We start from the raw sequence: 19,372 nt of genomic DNA, 5'->3' as shown, positions 1-19,372 counted from the left end.
AAGTCATTGACTGCTGAATGGTGCAAATGCATGAGGCTGCAAATTGCTGGTTTTAGGCCCAAGTTAGAATTTTTTTAATGCAATGTGCATTACTTCTGAATGTAGCCCCACAGACTGACTCTGATTGCCCAGTCCCACTGAGTCAGTCCAAGAGGATACCATGATCAATAATCTCAAATGCTGCTGAGAGATTGAGCAGAAGTAACAAGATGGCACTCCTATTTCTCTCTTGATGAAAAAGGTAATCTTTCAGGGTGACTAAGACTGATTCAGTTCTGAAAACAGGTTGGAATCCAGATTAAAGTAGATCTAGATCATGGGTAGGCAAACTAAGGCCAAGGAGCCTGAGCTGGCCCAATCGCCTTCTAAATCCAGCCTGCAGACGGTCCGGGAATCAGCGTGTTTTTACATGAGTAGAATGTGTGCTTTTATTTAAAATGCATCTCTGGGTTATTTGTGGGGCCTGCCTGATGGTTTTTCATGAGTAGAATGTGTGCTTTTATTTAAAATGCATCTCTGAGTTATTTGTGGGGCATAGGAATTTGTTCATTCTTCCCCCCCAAATATAGTCTGGGCCCCCACAAGGTCTGAGGGACAGTGGACTGGCCCCCTGCTGAAAAAGTTTGCTGACCCCTGATCTAGATCATCAGTCTTATCCAGGGGTACCTGCAGGAATAGTCAAGACAAGCTTTGATTCCTGGCTGGTGTGCACCATTTGGCACAGTAGCCAAGAATTTGTCCATATGTGAACAAGAAAATTAAATGTTTGTGGCACAATGAACAGTGCGACAGAAAACCATGCAGAGAAAGGAGATGTATGGGAAATGAGAGCTTGTGTGGTAATTGCAAGGAAATAAGCAAAAATGGTCTACCTGTAGCAACTCTTCCCTGTCTGTAACAGTTAGAAACAGTTATCATGTGACACTTGTGAGCCTTCGTGCTTTTACCCATATTCCCCCTAGCAGGAATGGAAAGGGAACGAAACCTCACAACATGGTGGCCAGGGTAGGAATCAGCTGCACAGGGAGGCCATTCTCTTTGGCATGCTTACTATAACTATTTCTGAGTTTTAATTAGTTGCTCTGCAGTTCTGCTGCTGTAGCTAAATCAGGCCCGGCCCATAAACGGGAGATCTATAGGGGAAGCACAAAAACCCCAGGGTCACCATGAAAAAAAGCCCCCATCTATGTTCTATAGAGTTTATTATACCGTTACATGCCACTCCAATCTGCACTGAGTGATGCACAAGACTTCAGGGGCTCCAGGTGCCTACCCAGGGACAACGATGGTGTCTTTATGATATATGGTGTTATTTACATATATATCACCTGAACCTAGATGGATAGAGTCCAGAGCATCCATATCCCAAGAGGCTGTGATCTCCTCCATAAACACAGCCCTGCATTCACAGATTGTCCTAGCCAACCCACACGGTGTTCTGCCGTTCTTCTGCTTCCCAAATCACTTGCAAAACTGGCCACTTTTTTTCCCTGTTGACCCTCCCTGAAATCCTAAACCCCTTTGGTCTCTGCCCACCAACACACAGCTGGGGGAGGGTCCCCTGTCTCCCTTGCCTGGCAGTCCTTGCTCCCTCTTGATGGTTTCCTTGATGATCCTCCACTGGTCTTTCTTAATGGCTTACACTCAGCTAGCCCTGACAGGCTGGCCTGGCTCATTAGCATGAGCCGCATCCAGCAGCATTTGGCACAGTTTAATCAAAGCTTGATTAATTCCAACTTTTGCTAAACCCAGGAATCATGGGTGCCTTGCACCAACAAAACTCTGGCACCCCATCACATAACAATTAGCAATACAAATAGATGATACTTGAAATACAATTTAACCAGATGCCCTTAAATGCTAGGTAGCCTCATATGGGAAAAGGGAGTTCCGTATCTGCCCGTTTTTAGAATGTTAACTCCATCCTAGTCAATCTAGACTAAGAATTTGATACAAGAACTCTCTGATGGGCTAGGAGAATTTGTAGGGAATTCTAGTCAGTAGAATTTTGAACATCGGCCTGATAAATAGCAATTTTCCTGCAGCAGTTCTGCAATAAGACTGAGAACAGTTATGAGCCTAAACTACGGTAAGACGTTGGTCTGCACACTGAATTGTAGTCAAGTATAGACCACCGATGACTTGCATTTAGAGAAATGAATTGATTCTTGTGGTAAAAATATTTCACATCGGAACATCTCAGGAATGAGGTGATAAATGATAGAGACATTGTGCCAAGGGAATGGCTTCACTATACGCAGGAGTGAACAACGCTTTGAAATATTCCACTATTCCAGTCCCATGCTGTCTCCACCGGCTTCGGGAATGCTTTCATTTAGCAAGGGATCAGTTGCTGGGGGAGGGGGGGCTGGGGGGGTACCATCTCCAACTGTTGTGTCATTTCCCTTGATAAGTCCTAAATTGACCGCATTTCAAGCACCAAAGGAGCCTTCCTCTGCTAGATAGCTTTTATTATGTGCCCTTTCAGGGACAAAAGCTGTGTCAGTACATTACGACGGAGGCAGAAGACCAATTTATTCTCGCAGCATTATGAGCATTATCTTCTGAGGGTCCAATGGAAAAAATAAAGCAGGTGTCAGTCCTACTATTTTAAGGTTGTGCTTGCATCACCCTAACGGGCATCTGTTTGGGGTGATGCGGAACAAAAATCTTGCAGAGGTTCCAGTGTACAAGTTAAATGTTAAAAGTCCAGTTAAATGACCCAAACACCTTGAAGATATTTTTTTGTAATGCAGGTGTTTTTTTAGACAAAATAGAACAAACGATCCATTTCCTTTTTACTAAGTTAACACATTTCCCAAAATCGCTTCTCTCTTTAGCGATTCCCCAAACCTACTGGGAACTAGTTTTACTGGATGAACTCTTTGAGAATGAGTCAATGAGTCTGATGGGGCAGGGCCCCCAACTGCCCCCCATACAACCCCTATGAAATATCTGATCAGCAGGCATTGCTTTTAATGCTTTCCACCGCAACTCCTTTCGCCCTAAGTTGGCAACTGGGAGGCATCCAGTACCATTGCTCTATCTTCACACGTTTTGTTTGCTTCCCAAAGCCATGCCAATAACGGAGGTTACGCTAATTCCATTTTATATGCAATGAAGAATTCAAATCCTTTTCTTGTATTTCGACAGATCCCCAGACAGCCTCCAGCGAGGTGGACGGGGTGAACCTTGAGGAAATCCGAGAATTTGCCAAAGCTTTTAAAATCCGACGCCTGTCACTTGGTCTCACCCAGACGCAAGTTGGTCAAGCTCTAAGTGCCACAGAAGGTCCAGCCTACAGCCAGTCTGCCATCTGCAGGTAACAAGATACACAGCAAATGCTCGTTTCTCCAGGCCCCTCTCCCGCGGCTTATTATTGCTTCTTCTGCGGCCTTTATTGCTTTAATCACCTGTCCATGGAAAAGAGCTCCTTTGAACGGAAGACATAGAGGAGTGGGTGCTCTTGTGATGGAGTAGATCTATTTCAGCACACGTCCTTAAAATAACTTTCATCTCCTTCCCCCCCACCCCCACCCTTTACTTTTGTCACAAGTAGGAAACAATAAATATGTTCCTGGCCTTGAGACATAATTCAGTAGTGGAACTGGAGACCCTCCTGCTGCTGCTGCTGCATAAGCACCAGCTGACCCTCTTCATACTGTGCCATTTTCTACAGATGGGGTTACTGAACAGATATTTCATGGATGCTTCCCTGCCAGGTTTAAGCCTGTAGTACCATAGCTCGCACTTCACATCTAAGATGTTAATGATGATTTTCCCGAATGATACAGAGGAGAGTGCAGGGAATCTATATAAAGCCATAATAGCTTTTTTCCAGACTTTCTGGGATTAATCATATATCACTCTCCAGTGTTTCAAAAAAAAAGCATGGATTCAAGGCGGGGAGAGAATAATGCTCCGAGAGTGACAAAATAATGAAACCAAAAGCAGTCTTGACAGAGTTAAAGGTCTTCGGAGCAAAGTCCCTATGTCTTCATGTGTGTGTGTGTTACACTAATCCCATGTTTATGCATGAGGTAACAAACACACTTAGGTAACAGCTTTTCTCTCTTGGGCAATGCCTCGTAGTCCTCCTCCATCAGCGAAAGCCAAGAAACCAACTCTAAGCTCATTTAAGTGGATTTTGTTCTTGGTGATCCATGAAATGCTCTGTCTTTTTATCTGCTCTTTATACTTTTAATGTATTCCCCATAGAACGGAAATGTACTTTTCCCGCAGTTTAAGACTAAGGTTATAAATAACATCAGTATGGGGTAGTGAGCTTGCAGCTCACATTTTGCTCAATGATTTTCCATAAAACCCATTGATTGTTGTTAAATACAAAAAGCTCCATAGGTTCCTCTCACTTCTATGGTGTCCCCTACTGTTTTTTCTTATAAGATACCTCCCTGTAGAAAATAACCTTTATTCAGTCTATACAAGGATACCACTGCTGGGAAATTTGTTTCAAGACTTGTATATCGTTATACCAAACATCGCATACTGAAGCACCAACACTAACAGGTCACACAATTGTTATGAAAATGGCTCTCCTCCCCACTCCCGGTTATTTAACTTTAATTTTATTTAATCTCAGTGGTCAATTGGTAGAAGAAACCTAAACAAAAAGAGGGTTGTTGTTGCTTTTAAAGCAACTGCTATTTTATGTTTTTGCATTGCACTGTAACATGGCCCTATGAATCCACACAGCTAGATTTGCATGTGCTTGGTTTAATCATCCCAGTTTTTTGTTTTGGTCTAATGCACAGATGCTAACTACACGGGATGCTTCACATATCCCTTTGAAGTCCATGGCAAATCCCTTGGAAGATTTCAATGATGCTGGATTTCAACACGGATCTGAATGCTTGGAATTATAAACTATGAAATTCCTTGCACAAAAAATACGACTGGATTTAATTCCATGTTTAAGAGAACTGCAGTCACATATTGTTGCAGATATGTAGAGGAAATGACCAAAATGTATCTTTTTTTTAACCTACAGATAGTTTACTTGACTAAATAAAACATTGCAGTGCTTCACCATGCCGCAAAATTGGCAACAGCTTAGTAACATGGTAGCTACTGCCTGATAAATTTTGTACTATACAGTATATGCAAAAAAGGTAAATAGACAAAATTATGCCAGGATCAATCCCATAATTAAGCAATGATCAACAGCTGTCTAGGCCACCCCTTCACAGAGGCCAGGAATTTTGCAGCAGGAACAGACAGATAAATTTTCTTCCCACTGCCACCTACAGTACACGAGATACTGCCACTTAGGCAACAGGAAGAAAGATGACAAACTTGATGGAAAATGGGTCAAGCAAAGGACAGCATTATGATGGGTTGTGCAAAGAGTCCAGTAGGCTTCAGGTCAGGGGTTAGGAGCAGATGGATATTATGAGCATGGGAGCATGGCAGAGACCAATTGTTTGACAATCTTGGTCATGGAGGTAGAAGATCATCAATTCATGGCCTATGTAGGATGGATGATGATGGAGTTCTCAGTCTCGTGAGCATCGTAATCTAGCTGGGAAATGGGAACGACATTCCAATAATTTGTCCAGGTAGTTGAAATATTTAAGGCCACTGGTGACTTTGGCATTGTGATTCAGTTTAACTGATATATATTATATATTCCACTCCTTTTGTACTGAACACAATGTTATCCACAAACTTTTCCCCATCAACAATGGCTGATGAATTACTCAGCTTTGTCCAAGGTTCAAATTTGCTATGTATGCATATACAGGGGGACAATGTGAATCACTAGAGTTTTCTATTAAATGCTAATGTGGCAGTGCTGAATAGCTGAATAGGCAGGACATTTCTCAGACCTACCTCAAGAAAATGGGAGAGAAATCTGTATACATAGGTTTCTCGAACAAACCCAGAGTTCCTTGGGTCTTGAGCTGTGATTCACAATTTAGTTACCCCACAGTTGCCCCCAGGAATTCAGGGTGTTTACATGGGGTCATCTCCAGCCTTGTAAGTTTGGTGTAGGAGGTGGTGGCTCGCCCAATGCCAGCCTGCTGACTGCAGGAATTTCAAAACATCAAACCCAACATGTTAGCCAATCTAGGAACCACTTCCTTTAGTAAAAAAAAAAATGTGTTAAGATTCCTTCGATTGCAACGGGATTTCAAAGGGCTTGTGCATCCAGCTCTTTTAACATTTAAGGGAAATGGTTTCTAGTTACTGTTCAACGTGAACATGTATATGCCCATCGCAAGCATGTACATCAGGGGTGGGAAACCTGTGTTTCCTCCAGAGCCATAGCTAGGTGATCTTGCGCCCCTGGCAGAACCGTCCAAATTGCGCCCCCTTGCCATTGACAAATTATCTCTTCCTTCTGCCTCTCCTCCAACATCCCCTCCACCCATTCAATTCACCCTCTATTTAAAACCATTTCTTATGGACATATTTTAAGCTGATTTTGCGCCCCCTAATCGCCTGTGCCCCTGGCGGGGGCCCACCTCACCACCCCCTAGCTACAGCCCTGGTCTCCTCCAGATGTTAAAGGGTTCCATCTCCCATCAGCCCCAGCCAGAATGGCCATAGTCAGGGGTGATAGGACTTGTAGCCCAACAGTATTTGGAGGGCCAGAAGTCAACCACACCAAGTCCATTATAAATAGAGCACATTCTTTCAAGGGCAATGGCACTTCTGCAAAAGTATTACATTCTGAGACTTACATTGGGAATATTAATTGGACACTGCAAAATGAGTGAATGTAATTTATAAAGCTACAAAAAGAGTCATTTGTTAAGTCAGTCGGTGATGCAAGACTTGAACTGGACATGCTTTGCAAAGACTAAAGTCCTCAGTATAGTTTTCTTTTTCCTGATGGCGTGGAAGATTTGTAAAATCTGGTCTAGCAAAGGACTTTTGATGGCAAAATGATACATAGAGGACCTCATTTACAGGAAATGATATCATTCGGCACAGTGTGCGGACATCCCACAATAAACCCAGCTTGAGACCACAGTATATTAGTCCACTATTATGCTGGGTTTCATCTGGAAGGCATGAGTTTCTTTTAGTGCAACTACTTGTGGAGGCATTGAAGGTAATTACAATGTGTCCAGCTGTTTGAACTGAAGACTGCAACAGCTTTGGGAATTTTTATTCCTACCCAGAGTTGGGACACCGTGTTAACTTGCATACAGTGAAAATTGCTTAAAAATGAAAAGGGAGAGGAAACCTGAAATTCAGAGGCTAACAGGCACTTTGCGAAATTAAAACAGCAGCATTTGAGCAATATGCTACAGGAAGGGAACACGATCCCAGTAGAAGTAAGAATGAAACAAAATGCCACTGATGTCATTTCCTGTTTTTAGCTTTTGTGTTAAGCTTAGATATTGCATATAGGATTTTGAAGGGGGGGGAAGCAAGCTTTGAAATCTGAAATATGTGCCTTCGAAAGTAGTAACGGAAGTGAGAACTCAGAGCATGCACAGAGTTCTATCCACTAAATGAAGGCGCTTGATCTTTAATCATTAAGGCTTAATGCATGAGATCAGTATATTCCAATGTGTCCCAAAGATCCACGTGAGCCACTGAATGTACATGGATCTCTGGAACACAGCAACTGGGTATATTAAGTAGCATTCTGACAGCATTTTGTCACTGTGATTGTCTTTGTTTGTTTAAATATATATCTATATAACTGTGGAACTGACAGTTTTCATAATCCATTGTAAATAACCTCTGCCAGTCAATTAGGCAGGTAGGCAGGAAATCCCACCCTGGCAGAGCATCAGTGTAAGACTCTTCTTTCTCAATTTTCCCCTCAGACACACCATCCTGAGAAGCCACTTTTTCCTACCACAGGAAGCCCAAGAGAACACTATAGCTAGCAGTCTGACAGCCAAACTGAAACCTGGCCTTTTGTATCCTGCCAGGTTTGAAAAGCTGGACATCACCCCTAAAAGTGCCCAGAAGATAAAGCCGGTGCTTGAACGATGGATGGCTGAGGCTGAGGCCCGCCATCGGGCAGGTATGCAGAACCTTACTGAATTTATTGGGAGCGAACCGTCCAAAAAGCGCAAGAGGCGGACCTCGTTCACGCCGCAGGCTCTTGAGATCTTGAATGCCCATTTTGAGAAGAACACGCATCCCTCTGGGCAGGAAATGACGGAAATTGCAGAGAAACTGAACTATGACCGGGAAGTAGTTAGAGTCTGGTTCTGCAACAAGAGGCAAGCACTGAAGAACACAATTAAACGCCTAAAACAGCACGAACCTGCGACGGCAGCCCCAATGGAGCCCTTAACAGACTCTCTGGAAGAAAACTCTTAAACGGATAGATTTAAAGAGAGAACACACACGAACAAACAAAACTTTAAACATTTGAACTCTGTAAAGATGCTCTTTCGCCATCCTTGTAAGTAAAAGACTCGGAAAACTACAAGATGGTCAGAACGATTTATAAATGTCTGTGGGTTTTCCTAGATAAAAACAAACAGAAAAAATACAAAAAAAAATTACACAGCACTTAGTGTGTCTGTATGTGGTAGAACTAGTTCCAAAATAAGCCAGTGGTTGTTTTTTTAATGGACTTTAAAGTAAACCAAATAACTGCTTACTTTTTCCTGTATATTATGAAAATGTGAACATGTTTTATGGAAAAAGAACCCGACAACAACAGCAAACCCTTAACTGTTTTTAAAGGAGAGCGTGTACAAGCCTGCCACCTGGAGGAGTGATTGTAGCCTTTCAGGTATCAAGTGCTTCTTCACTACGAAAACTATTAACCAAAGTCAGAAACATGGCATTGAAAACTAGATTGTTAGTCTACTCTTTTATGAGCACTACATTGTGTTATGAATTTTTACATTTGTACTTTGCAAAAAGAGGAAAATAATAATAATAATACAGGACTCTCTTTCCCCCCTGCATCCTCTCTCACATGCCCAGCACATGAGTATGCTACACTTGGTTTGAGCTACGATTCTCAACCCTCTTGTTTGGCATACACAGTTTTGTGATCTCCAAATGTTTGTGTGCCAAAATGACTGTTTCTCTAAACAGTGGGGTTTGCTTACTTTATTTATTTATTTTAACCGAAGATCTTATTTATTTGCCGTTTTGATTCAAATTTGGTTGACACTTTGTTTTGGCTGCCTTCTCCATCCCAAATACCATTTGAATTTCTTGTGTGAAGACGTGGACTTTTTAAATTATGCAGTATAATGATGATGACATGATAAGGACATATTGAGCAACTTGAACTTTCGCTTACAGTATACAACTTGCCACTTACGCTGCCCTTTGGCCACGAACTGGGAGAGGTTACCAAAGCTACTTTTTGTAATATAAATAGAAAATGCACACGTGGTCCAATATACTGCATCATTTTTTATGGTTCTATCTATATGAAGCAATTTCTCTCCAAAGTCTGATAGCCAAAGAACTTTCTTGGGATTCTAATGAAAAGCAAGCTGATGGCAAATGTAAGAACATAACAAGGATTCCCCCCCCCTCAAACTGCTGCATCTCTAACTTTCATTTTACTGTTTCCACTTTCACCGTTTGTTGTTTGTTTGTTTGTTTGTTTGTTTGTTTGTTCCTGCATTGCAGGGGATTGGACTATATGACCCTCACAGTCTCTTCCAACTCTACAGTTCTATTATTCTGTTAGTCTGTTCTCCTCACCCCCTGTGGCAAGTGCTACTTTCAGAACTGTACACAGACACAGAAGGGATTGTGTGAATGCCAGATTTGACTGAATTACTTAATATGACTTTTTAGCTAATTTTTGAACTGGTTTCCGGAAGCAGAAATCTCCGACACGTCTCTTGGCTGTCATCCAAAACTTCATGGCCATTCAGTCAAAAGGGTACATAAAGCGAGGGAGTTAGAGGACAGCCGAAGCAACAAATTACATATCTTTATCCAAACATCCCCATAATATTTGGATCCAGGCTTTTCAAAATGCATTAGAACCTGTCATTTCGTCGTACAATACTTCTCCACCTCACCGTGGTGTAAATCTGAAGTTACTCATCTTTTTCAACAAAACTCATCATGTGCGACTGAGAGTCAAATTATCCACAGAATCTGTAGCCTTAAAGGTCCCACCTCCCTTACAGGTTCTTCCCTCTCTCACTGGAGCTAGTTAAATGGCTGATCTAAAAAGCAGACTGGATGCAACATAGGCAGTTTCACCTGCTTCAACGGGCTTTGGATCTAGTCCTCAGTAATAATAATAATTAATAATAATTTATTATTTATACCCCGCCCATCTGGCCGGGTCTCCCCAGCCACTCTGGGCGGCTTACAACAGAAAAATAAAACACAATAATCTATTAAACATTAAAAGCCTCCCTGAACAGGGCTGCCTTCAGTTTTCAGATTGTAACTAGGGGCATAATCCATGCTTCATTTCAATTAAGCTTGCACAGCAGAATTATCTGGTGGTTTGTGTTTCCAAGCACTGCATGCATGTCAATTTTGGATATATATATATATATATATATATATATATATATATATATATATACCAGGAAAATGGTCAGTGGCCAAGCAAATGCTGACTGCATTCATAAGAACACCACTATGAGTACATCACAAAACATTTCCTTGTCTTGGAAAAAGTGATCATATGATCTGAATGAACATTTGCCCTTCAAATTAGAAATAGTTGACGAAAGCCCTTATAAAAACTATGTAAGCATACTCTTCGTATAGGAGAAATTAACAGTGTGCAGACAGAAAAAACGATGTATACTGAAGTTAGATGTGATTATTAAAGCAAAGAGGACTCTAATTCCAAGCTCTGAACAAGTCAGAGGCAATAAATGGTGATTCAGGATGGGCATGTACGAAATATTCACAGAGCCTGTGCATTTTAGTTTTTTATTTTGTTTATTTGTTTTTGGCAGAGTAGATTTCTGCTCATGTTAGCAATGTGATCATAGGGCTGACTATTTCCCCTGCCCATGTACACCTATAGTTCAACTGCGAGCCTCATAGGCTGAGGTTTGAACTTACTCTACAGAGATACCTAGCAAAGGGTGTGCCTCTTCGTAATCAAAATCATGAATTTAAATCCTACTGCAGTAGGTAAGAATGATTAAATTCCTGGATTGGCCATGGGTTGGGGAAAGTCCCATGTCAAGTCTGGATCTTAGTACAGATGTTCACATCAATCATCTAGCCCTGATAATCAATAACTGCCAAAATTCAGTTTTAACAACAGCAGCTTAATTTAAAACAACAACAATAAAGCTTGCCATCTGCACCCTAGTTATGATGAACTTGAAATTAAAACTGTCAGGAGTATCAGGAGAACAGCCACAAACTTATCTACCAGAAAAGCTTGTAGAACTTTGAAAGCCCATCTCCTAGCGCTCTGATCTCCCCCAGTCATTCCTTTTTCCATTCTCAAATATCATCAAAGCTAGAGCAAAAATATATTAGCCATTTGCTGCTTAAAAACCTAGATGTCAGATTCTCCGTGGAACAGTTAAAAAGTCTGCAATGGAACAAAACAAAAAAAGACATTTCCAGGAAGCAACATTAACCAAAGACTGTATAAAACACTTAAAACCATCACAGCAACAGTTAGACAGAAACTATTTCCTTTCTAAACTTCACACTGAAATTGTGTAAGTTAGGGCGGTGATAATATAAAATGAAATAAATTGCCATCATGGAACAAGTTTTTTTTTATTTTCATCTTTGTACTCATGGAACCATTAACATGTCATTATGTTCCCTTTTTTTCAATAGTTTTTTCTGGTTGTTATCACTGATTTTTACAAGGGAAAGTGTTAGGTTCATTTTTAACAATCAGGGTTTTTTGTTTTTTTTTTTGCTCAGAGGCATAATGGAGTGCCTGAACAAATTCTTATATGTATACAGTATGTAATTCATAAAGGCTGCAGGTATAGGGAGATTTTTTTTCCTCTCTCCAAACAATATTTATTATTTCTATTTGTAAATCTGTTCTGGCCTGTGCACACACCTAGAACATCCCCATACCTAGAACATTCTGTCAACTTCCCCTTTAACCACAGCCCCTAATGCTGCTTTGGAAACATTCCTGAAGGCCGCCCCCCCCCCCGCAACCCTCAAGATTTGTTTCCAGGGCACTTGAGGAGCTGCAGGAAGAAAGATTCCCATGAGCAGTTCATGGGATGCTGTTCAAATTATGTACACAGCAATTATATACAAAGCCACCTTTTGGTGGTGATGAAAATATAGCACACTAGCAAACAGTGGAGGAAAAAACAACCCCGGTTCCTACTGAAGATAACGGCTTCATTAAAATGTAATGCTAAACCATGGTTTTGTATTACAGTAATAATTCTAATCTCTCTTGAAGCTGGCAAACTTCTCTCTCTCTCTCTTCCTCAAGTGTGTCCAAGAGGAGACAGGAAGCTTCTGCTTTTGTTTTGGAGTTACTGCAGTCTACTTTGTCATCCAAATCCTAAACTGTGGTTCTTCTTAACTACGGTTAGTGAAAACAAGCCAAATTCATAAATTGTGGTTTGAAGTAGGCTTGTTTCCATTCAGGTTAACTGCAGCATGTCTGGGATCAAATGGCAAGGCAATCTGCAATCCATCGACAATGAAAACAGAAGCTGCCAACTCCTGTTCATGACTGTGCCAGGAAGGAGGGAGCTCTGTGCTGCTTCTTTTTTTTTTCCACCCCCCCCCCCTTAAAACATGTTTTAGTTTATTACATGAAAAACCATTTAAAACAGAACAAAGAGGGTTTTTTAAATTAAAAAAACAACCCACCATAAATCCTTAAACCAGCAACGGATTAAGGGACACTCACAAAACGACTGGCGTTGCCTTCCCTTAAAAGTTACTAATTTGTCTTTTAATCTTCTCTTAACACTATGTATTAGTAGTGTGTCCAAGCCAGGCCAGTGGTTTGCCTTTCCTGAGGAGAGGAGTAAGTTTTGCGTAGGGAATTAGCAGGATTTACTGAGCTGGTTTTCGTTCTTTATTTCTGGATGCATCTTTTTCCACTTATAGCCTAAGGTTTGCTGCCCTAAAAAAAAAAATTATTATTATTTGCTAAGGATGGGACGCAGTCACTCTCTGGAGCATCTCCCTGCTACAAACCACTACATTATATCAGAGTCACAAAGACGATAAGTTGGTGTGTGAAACAGATCTGATGCCAGAAATGTTGATGCTCGGAGTGTACAGATCAGAAAAAGAGACCAAGTCCTTTCAGAAGTTTTCAGTATATGTTCTAATCACGCAAACGAAGAAGTAAACAGACCAAGGAAGCAAAAAGGAGCTAAGAAGGAACAAGTAGAGGCGTGTCAAAGTACTCAAGCTATAACCAAAAAGAAATATGTATAATGCCTTTGCTCGTCTTCTCAATGCTGGACCAAAGCTCAATGTTTGTAGGTATATGCACATTGTATAGATATGGTTAAATGTTGCTGACAATCTTGCAATACTAAACTGTTACTATTTTAAGAAAAGAAAAGAAAAAAAAGAATACAGAAAGAAACTGTTCATCAGTGTTTTACCTCAGCACTCTACTTGTACCCAGCTCATGAGCAACACTGAATTAAGGAATTAAAAATGAATAAAAAATAAAGGAAATTAATTTCCATGTAAATGTCTGACTGTAAAAAAAAAAGAATCCGTTTCAGTAATATTTTGTACTGAGCTTTTTGTCATGTAGTTTGCTTGTTTCCGACTTGAGATTACGTGGGGCACCTTTGTTTATTTATTGTTGAGAAAGTGGTTCTTTTTTTAAAATTTTAATTTTATATATATAAATCTATATTTTGGTCCTATGTGCTGTCGGGTGCAGTTCGTAAGTTCTGTGCTTGCATATCCTCCCTTCATTTCACCGGAGCAGAAGCATGGCTCCAGCGGCGCATGCTCCATAGAAGTGAATGGGTGCTGTGCAGCAGCTGGGCTTAACGTCTTGCACTCCTAATCTACAGGATGGTCACCAGGGTCACTTACGAGGCACTACAAAGGAGACCTGCTTTTCCACGCATGGCACATGCAGCAGGAAAGGTGGCAGAGAACGACATGGCCTGTGTTGTGTTCTTCATTTCTTCTTCTTTTTTAAAAAGAAAAATAATAATCAAAGGAATTTATGTGGAGGACTTGTGACCGAGAAGCCAAACTGGTTATTTCAAGTTCCTTCCTGTTCTGACTTTGAAACCAAAGCTGAATTATCTGCACAGGTTGCTTAACGTTTTAAAAAAATAAAAATTTAAAAAAACTGACAAAAACTGTACTTAAACTAGAGCAATATCTGTATGGTCAGTAAAGCTGCACTTTGTGTATTTCTTAACAGCTTCAGATCTGTCACTTTTAATTTGTACCATAAAAAATAAAGAATTGTTTGACATGAAAAATAAGCTGCCATCTCATGTATTATTCATCTGATCAAACTTTGTGTTATTTTACATCAATTCAATACCAAAAAAAAGAAGCTTAAAATTTTGTACGCAACCAAAAGCTGGTTTCAACACCTGGATTGCAGATATAGAAAAGAGCCATTGTTGCCCATAATCAATGCACACACATATTGATCTATCTAGTCCCATTATTTTATCCAGTCAAACAGATTTTGCAGGTATTCGAAGCTCTATAACAGGCACGTCCAACAGGCAGATCGTGATCTACCAGTAGATCACTGGATGTCTGTGGTAGATCACTGGCTCCCCCCAAAGAAGCTGAACAACTTGGGCTCCCATAAAAAAACTCAACATTTTGGCCCTTCGCCCCCCCCCAAAAACGGGCCTTCCCTCTTCCCTAAAAGAAGCTCAACAAGTTTGACCTGAACCCCACATAACAGGGCTTTCCTTCCTAATAAAAAAGCTCAAAAACTTTGACCTGAACACCCAAGAAACGGGCTTCCCTCTTCCCTAAAAAAAAGCTTGACAACTTTGACCTGAACCCCCAAAAAGGGGGTAGATCACTGCCAGTCTTTAACTCTGCGTGTAGATCGCAGTTTCTTGGGAGTTGGCCACCCCTGCTCTATAAAAACCTTCAAACCTGCTTGAGCACAGATAGTGGGAGAGTTGACATGGCTAGCTTCATACCCCAAGCCTCATCCACTCTATAAAGTTGCAAAAGCTGGTTCACAGCCCAGGGCCAGTTAAAAGACTCCCTGACTAAAAACCTCTCTGCACAGCACATATTCCTGTCTGGAATTTACTGCACATACATGTCTTAAAACATTTATTGACTTACTTAAACAGGAAACACAGAACAAAAGGAATTCCCAACTAAGTCTTTTTTAAATGCTACATTTGTATGATTATACAGCACAAAATATTTTTAATGATAAAGTTTACTAAAAAATAGAAAGAAGGATTATGTAGTCTAATACCTGCTAAAAGCAAATAATAGACAAAAATAACACAGTGGATTCATGTTCAAGGAAAGAGAAAGCATAAGTAATGCAATCAATCTGTGGTTTAATCTCAAACCTATTGCAACAACAACAAAAAAAAAACATACATCAAAATGGTCAGAAAGACGGTTTCTATCGCATACAAAAAGTCTCTCAGAATCGCTCACCAGGAAAATTTCCCACACCCTTTTCTGGGTACAACCATGTCTTGAAATGTACAGAACATGATTTAATGCACATTTTGATTCACCTTTTGATGTATAAAACATAAAAGATGTTTCCTCGTACACGTCTTTCTGTTGGTATGATTATATGAATTCATAATCAATGACATCACATGGATTCTGATGCCTGTTTTGCTTAAATAAAAAAAATCCTTCAGTAGCACCTTAAAGACCAACTAAGTTTTTATTTTGGTATGAGCATTTGTGTGCATGCACTAGATATGGACCTCATTAGAATAATCATTTTACACAATACCAAATGCAAATTCATAAACATTTTAATAACTGATATCATAAATTTGGCCGTCAGATAAGTATTAGTCATTTGCTAATGCTTATCCGAAGGCCACGTTAGGTTCAATCTGCGCATTCATCTTGTTTTTGCTTTAACAGGCACTGCAATGGGATCAGGATTGGGACTGTGCAGTGCAGGCTCTTTCCCCTTCACAGCAGCGCCATTGAAAATCCCCATCCTCCCTGACATGCTGGCTGGAGCTGATAGGATCTGGGGATAGCTCAGATTAACCCTCTTAATCTCAAGATCATGGGTCTGAGCCCCACATTGGGCAAAAGATTCCTGCACTGCAGGGGTTGGACTAGATCAAGCATCCCCAAACTGCGGCCCTCCAGATGTTTTGGCCTACAACTCCCATGATCCCTAGCTAACAGGACCAGTGGTCAGGGATGATGGGAATTGTAGTCCAAAACATCTGGAGGGCCGGAGTTTGGGGATGCCTGGACTAGATGATCCTCAGGGTACCTTCCAATTGTATAATTCTATGATTCCAACATCATCTAGAGCAGGCATAGGCAAACTCAGCCCTCCAGATGCTTTAGGACTACAACTCCCATCATCCCTAGCTAACAGGACCAGTGGTCAGGGATGATGGGAGTTGTAGTCCCAAAACATCTGGAGGGCTGAGTTTGCCCATGCCTGATCTAGAGGGCCACAGGTCTAGAAGTTTCCTGGGCTCATGGAACTAGATTCATGGTACTTTGGAGCCTATCCAGCTCCGAGGAGCCGAGGTCCCTTTGGTCCCTGCATAAAATATTTGAGGGGGCACCCCCCACAAGCTGATGGGCGTTGTCATTCAAATGGTGTGTGTGTGTGTGTGTGTGTGTGTGTGCCACACCTTGTGATCAATTATGTGGGGAGGAGCTTACCTGCCCCCCAAAATATTTTCTTCAAATTGCCACCCACCCTTGCTAGCTAGAGCACTCAAAAGCCACTCTAATCAAACTAAGCCACTTCCTCTAAAGTTCTGTGAATAGATATTTCACTACCTGTTTCACCGACTTCCTGTTTTCAAAACTTGCAGTGAGAAGATTCAACATTTCCTTATATAGTGCGCTCGAGCATGCGTGCGCACGCATGCACATGAATGCCAACAGTGTACAATAAAACACTCATCATAAGAAAGAGAGAAATGACCTTTTCATATCTGGTCAGTTGAGTTTAGTCTGAAATCCATTCCTGAATTGATGGCTGACCCACTTATTCATTTAAAAGAAATAGTTTCTCGTATGTTATTTTGGGCTCCATTTGTAAAGTCCTCCACCCTTCATTTAGGACTCACTTGGCTTGAAGAATGAAGAGCAACCTCCAAGTCATTTATTAGAGCAGGATCAGCCAGGACCCCTGTGAACACGGAGCTGTATGTCTGCGTTTATGCATTTTAGGTAGAACAATAAAACAACCAATTATTGTGGCAGAGGTTGTTGTTGTTTTTCCCTTTTTTTGTTCCGTGCAAATATGGATTTAGTTTTCTTCATTCACAGCCTGGCCCTACAGCAAAATAATAAAATAAAGTGCATAAAATAAAGCGCATAAAACCCCCAAACTCTTCAACTCACCCCCCCCCAATAGACATCAAATGTGCATATGCATTTAATATAATATGTAGTTTGGCCCCAAAACAATAGCATTTCAGACCCATTTTCAAGTGAGATTCTTGAACCAGAATTCCCCAAGCTTGTTAAAATATGAAAGGCTAACTTTTTCTGAAATTCTTTCAAATCCTTTTCTGTGACACTACAATCTGGATCCATGTCTACTGCAGTCTCCCCTGCCCCATAGGGCAATAAGTAGGGCAATAAATACCTCCCATGGTCACAGTAAATGGGTTAACTCAACTCTTCCCTGCCCCCTGCCCCATTTCCCAGGGGCACAAGTCATTCATGGCTCAAGCCAAACCTCACCTCCTGCCACCAGGAACAAAAGGTTCCCATGAATGCAAAGCAAGCCAGAGCAGGTCTTCAGGGGCTGAATGTCTGACAAACTAAAACATTCATTTGCTGATTGCTTTTGTCAGCACTTAGGAGACAATGTTTTAAACATTTACAGGTAACAGAATGCTGCCATTTCCAGTACATTTGCAGTAAAATCTACTCTCATCATTAATGTGGATGAGTTCTAGAGATGTTAAAATGTTGTTGACATTTCAGACATACCAATTCCAGTATTTCCAAGTGACATACATTTCTGGAATCTTTGAAAATAAAGTTCTGGTGTACCATGTTTTGGCCTTCAGAGTCCCCCTCCCCCCAAAAAAAATTTTTTATTGATTTTATAAAACTAAAAAAACATATAAAACATGAAAATACAAAAATACAAAAAAATAACATAAAACACAAAAATACAAAATACAAAAAGAAAAAACAACCATATTTATCATTCATGTGTCCTGACATTGTTGACTTCCTCATGTCCCTCCTTGTTGCGTTTCATTGTATATCATCCTTAGTAATTTCTATATCATACTTCAATCATCTTATTTTTACTTTAACTAACAAATTTCACCTCTTATTAATTCCTTAACAATATTTCAATTCTTATTTAACACTTATATCTAAATCTTAATACACTACAATACCTCTACAAATCCTCCTCTACTACCTCCCTGTACTTCCAAATCTTATATTAAACATTTCCAATATTGCAATTATTTCTTAAATAAACTTTGAATTTCTTCCAATCTTCTTCCACCGACTCTTCTCTCTGGTCACGAAGTCTCCTGGTCAATTCAGACAGTTCCATAAATTCGATCATCTTCATCTGCCATTCATCCACTGTAGGTAGGTCTTCACTCTTCCAGTTCTTAGCTAATAAAATCCTCGCTGCTATTGTGGCATACAGAAAAAACGTAAAATCTTTTTTGGGTAATTCCTCTCTGACTATTCCAAGTAAAAAAGCTTCTGGTTTCTTAATAAAGGTGTTTTTCAACACCTTTTTCATTTCATTATGAATCTTTTCCCAGAAGTTCTTTACTTGGGGGCAGGTCCACCACATATGGTAAAAGGTTCCTTCTGCGCTCTTGCATTTCCAACATTTGTTATCATGCTTATGATAAATCTTAGCTAGTTTTACCAGTGTAAGATACCATCTATACATCATATTTTCTCTTAAGGCATTACACGCGGTAAACTTTATATTCTTCTTCCACAACCTTTCCCAATCCTCCATCATGATATTATGACCCACATCTTTTGCCCAATCAAGTTTTATGTGATTTCATATTTTGTTGCTTTGTTTAGGAAGAAATCTGGTTTTGACAAAAATTCATTATCAGAGTTGGAAGGCAGTTGAGCAAGCCTAAGGAGGAAGATTAACTAATACGAGTCTCACCAAATCCTTGGCGACTCCACTTATTCCTTCCCTCTGTTGAAAGGATTATCCATTTATTTCTACCCTCTGTTTTGTGTTCTAGTTACTGATCCATAAGATAATCCATACTATTATCCTATGGTTCAGGAGACTTTGTAGCGGGATTTTGTTTTTTGAAAC

General features: G+C 40.4%; 1 protein-coding gene across 1 annotated transcript in view; it reads left to right on the top strand.

Annotated features, from left to right (window-relative positions):
* The window catches only part of POU6F2 (POU class 6 homeobox 2), a 303,696-nt gene extending 295,386 nt beyond the window's left edge, over window positions 1-8,310 (top strand). Inside the window, 2 exon segments of the mRNA XM_035129851.2 lie at window positions 3,154-3,322; window positions 7,806-8,310. Coding sequence (XP_034985742.1) covers window positions 3,154-3,322; window positions 7,806-8,310 — 674 coding nt within the window.
* The last annotated feature ends 11,062 nt before the right edge of the window (window positions 8,311-19,372 follow it).

Source organism: Zootoca vivipara, chromosome 12 (genome assembly GCF_963506605.1).
Source record: "Zootoca vivipara chromosome 12, rZooViv1.1, whole genome shotgun sequence".
Taxonomy (NCBI): Eukaryota; Metazoa; Chordata; class Lepidosauria; order Squamata; family Lacertidae; genus Zootoca; species Zootoca vivipara.
This window is presented reverse-complemented; position numbering and strand designations above follow the sequence as displayed.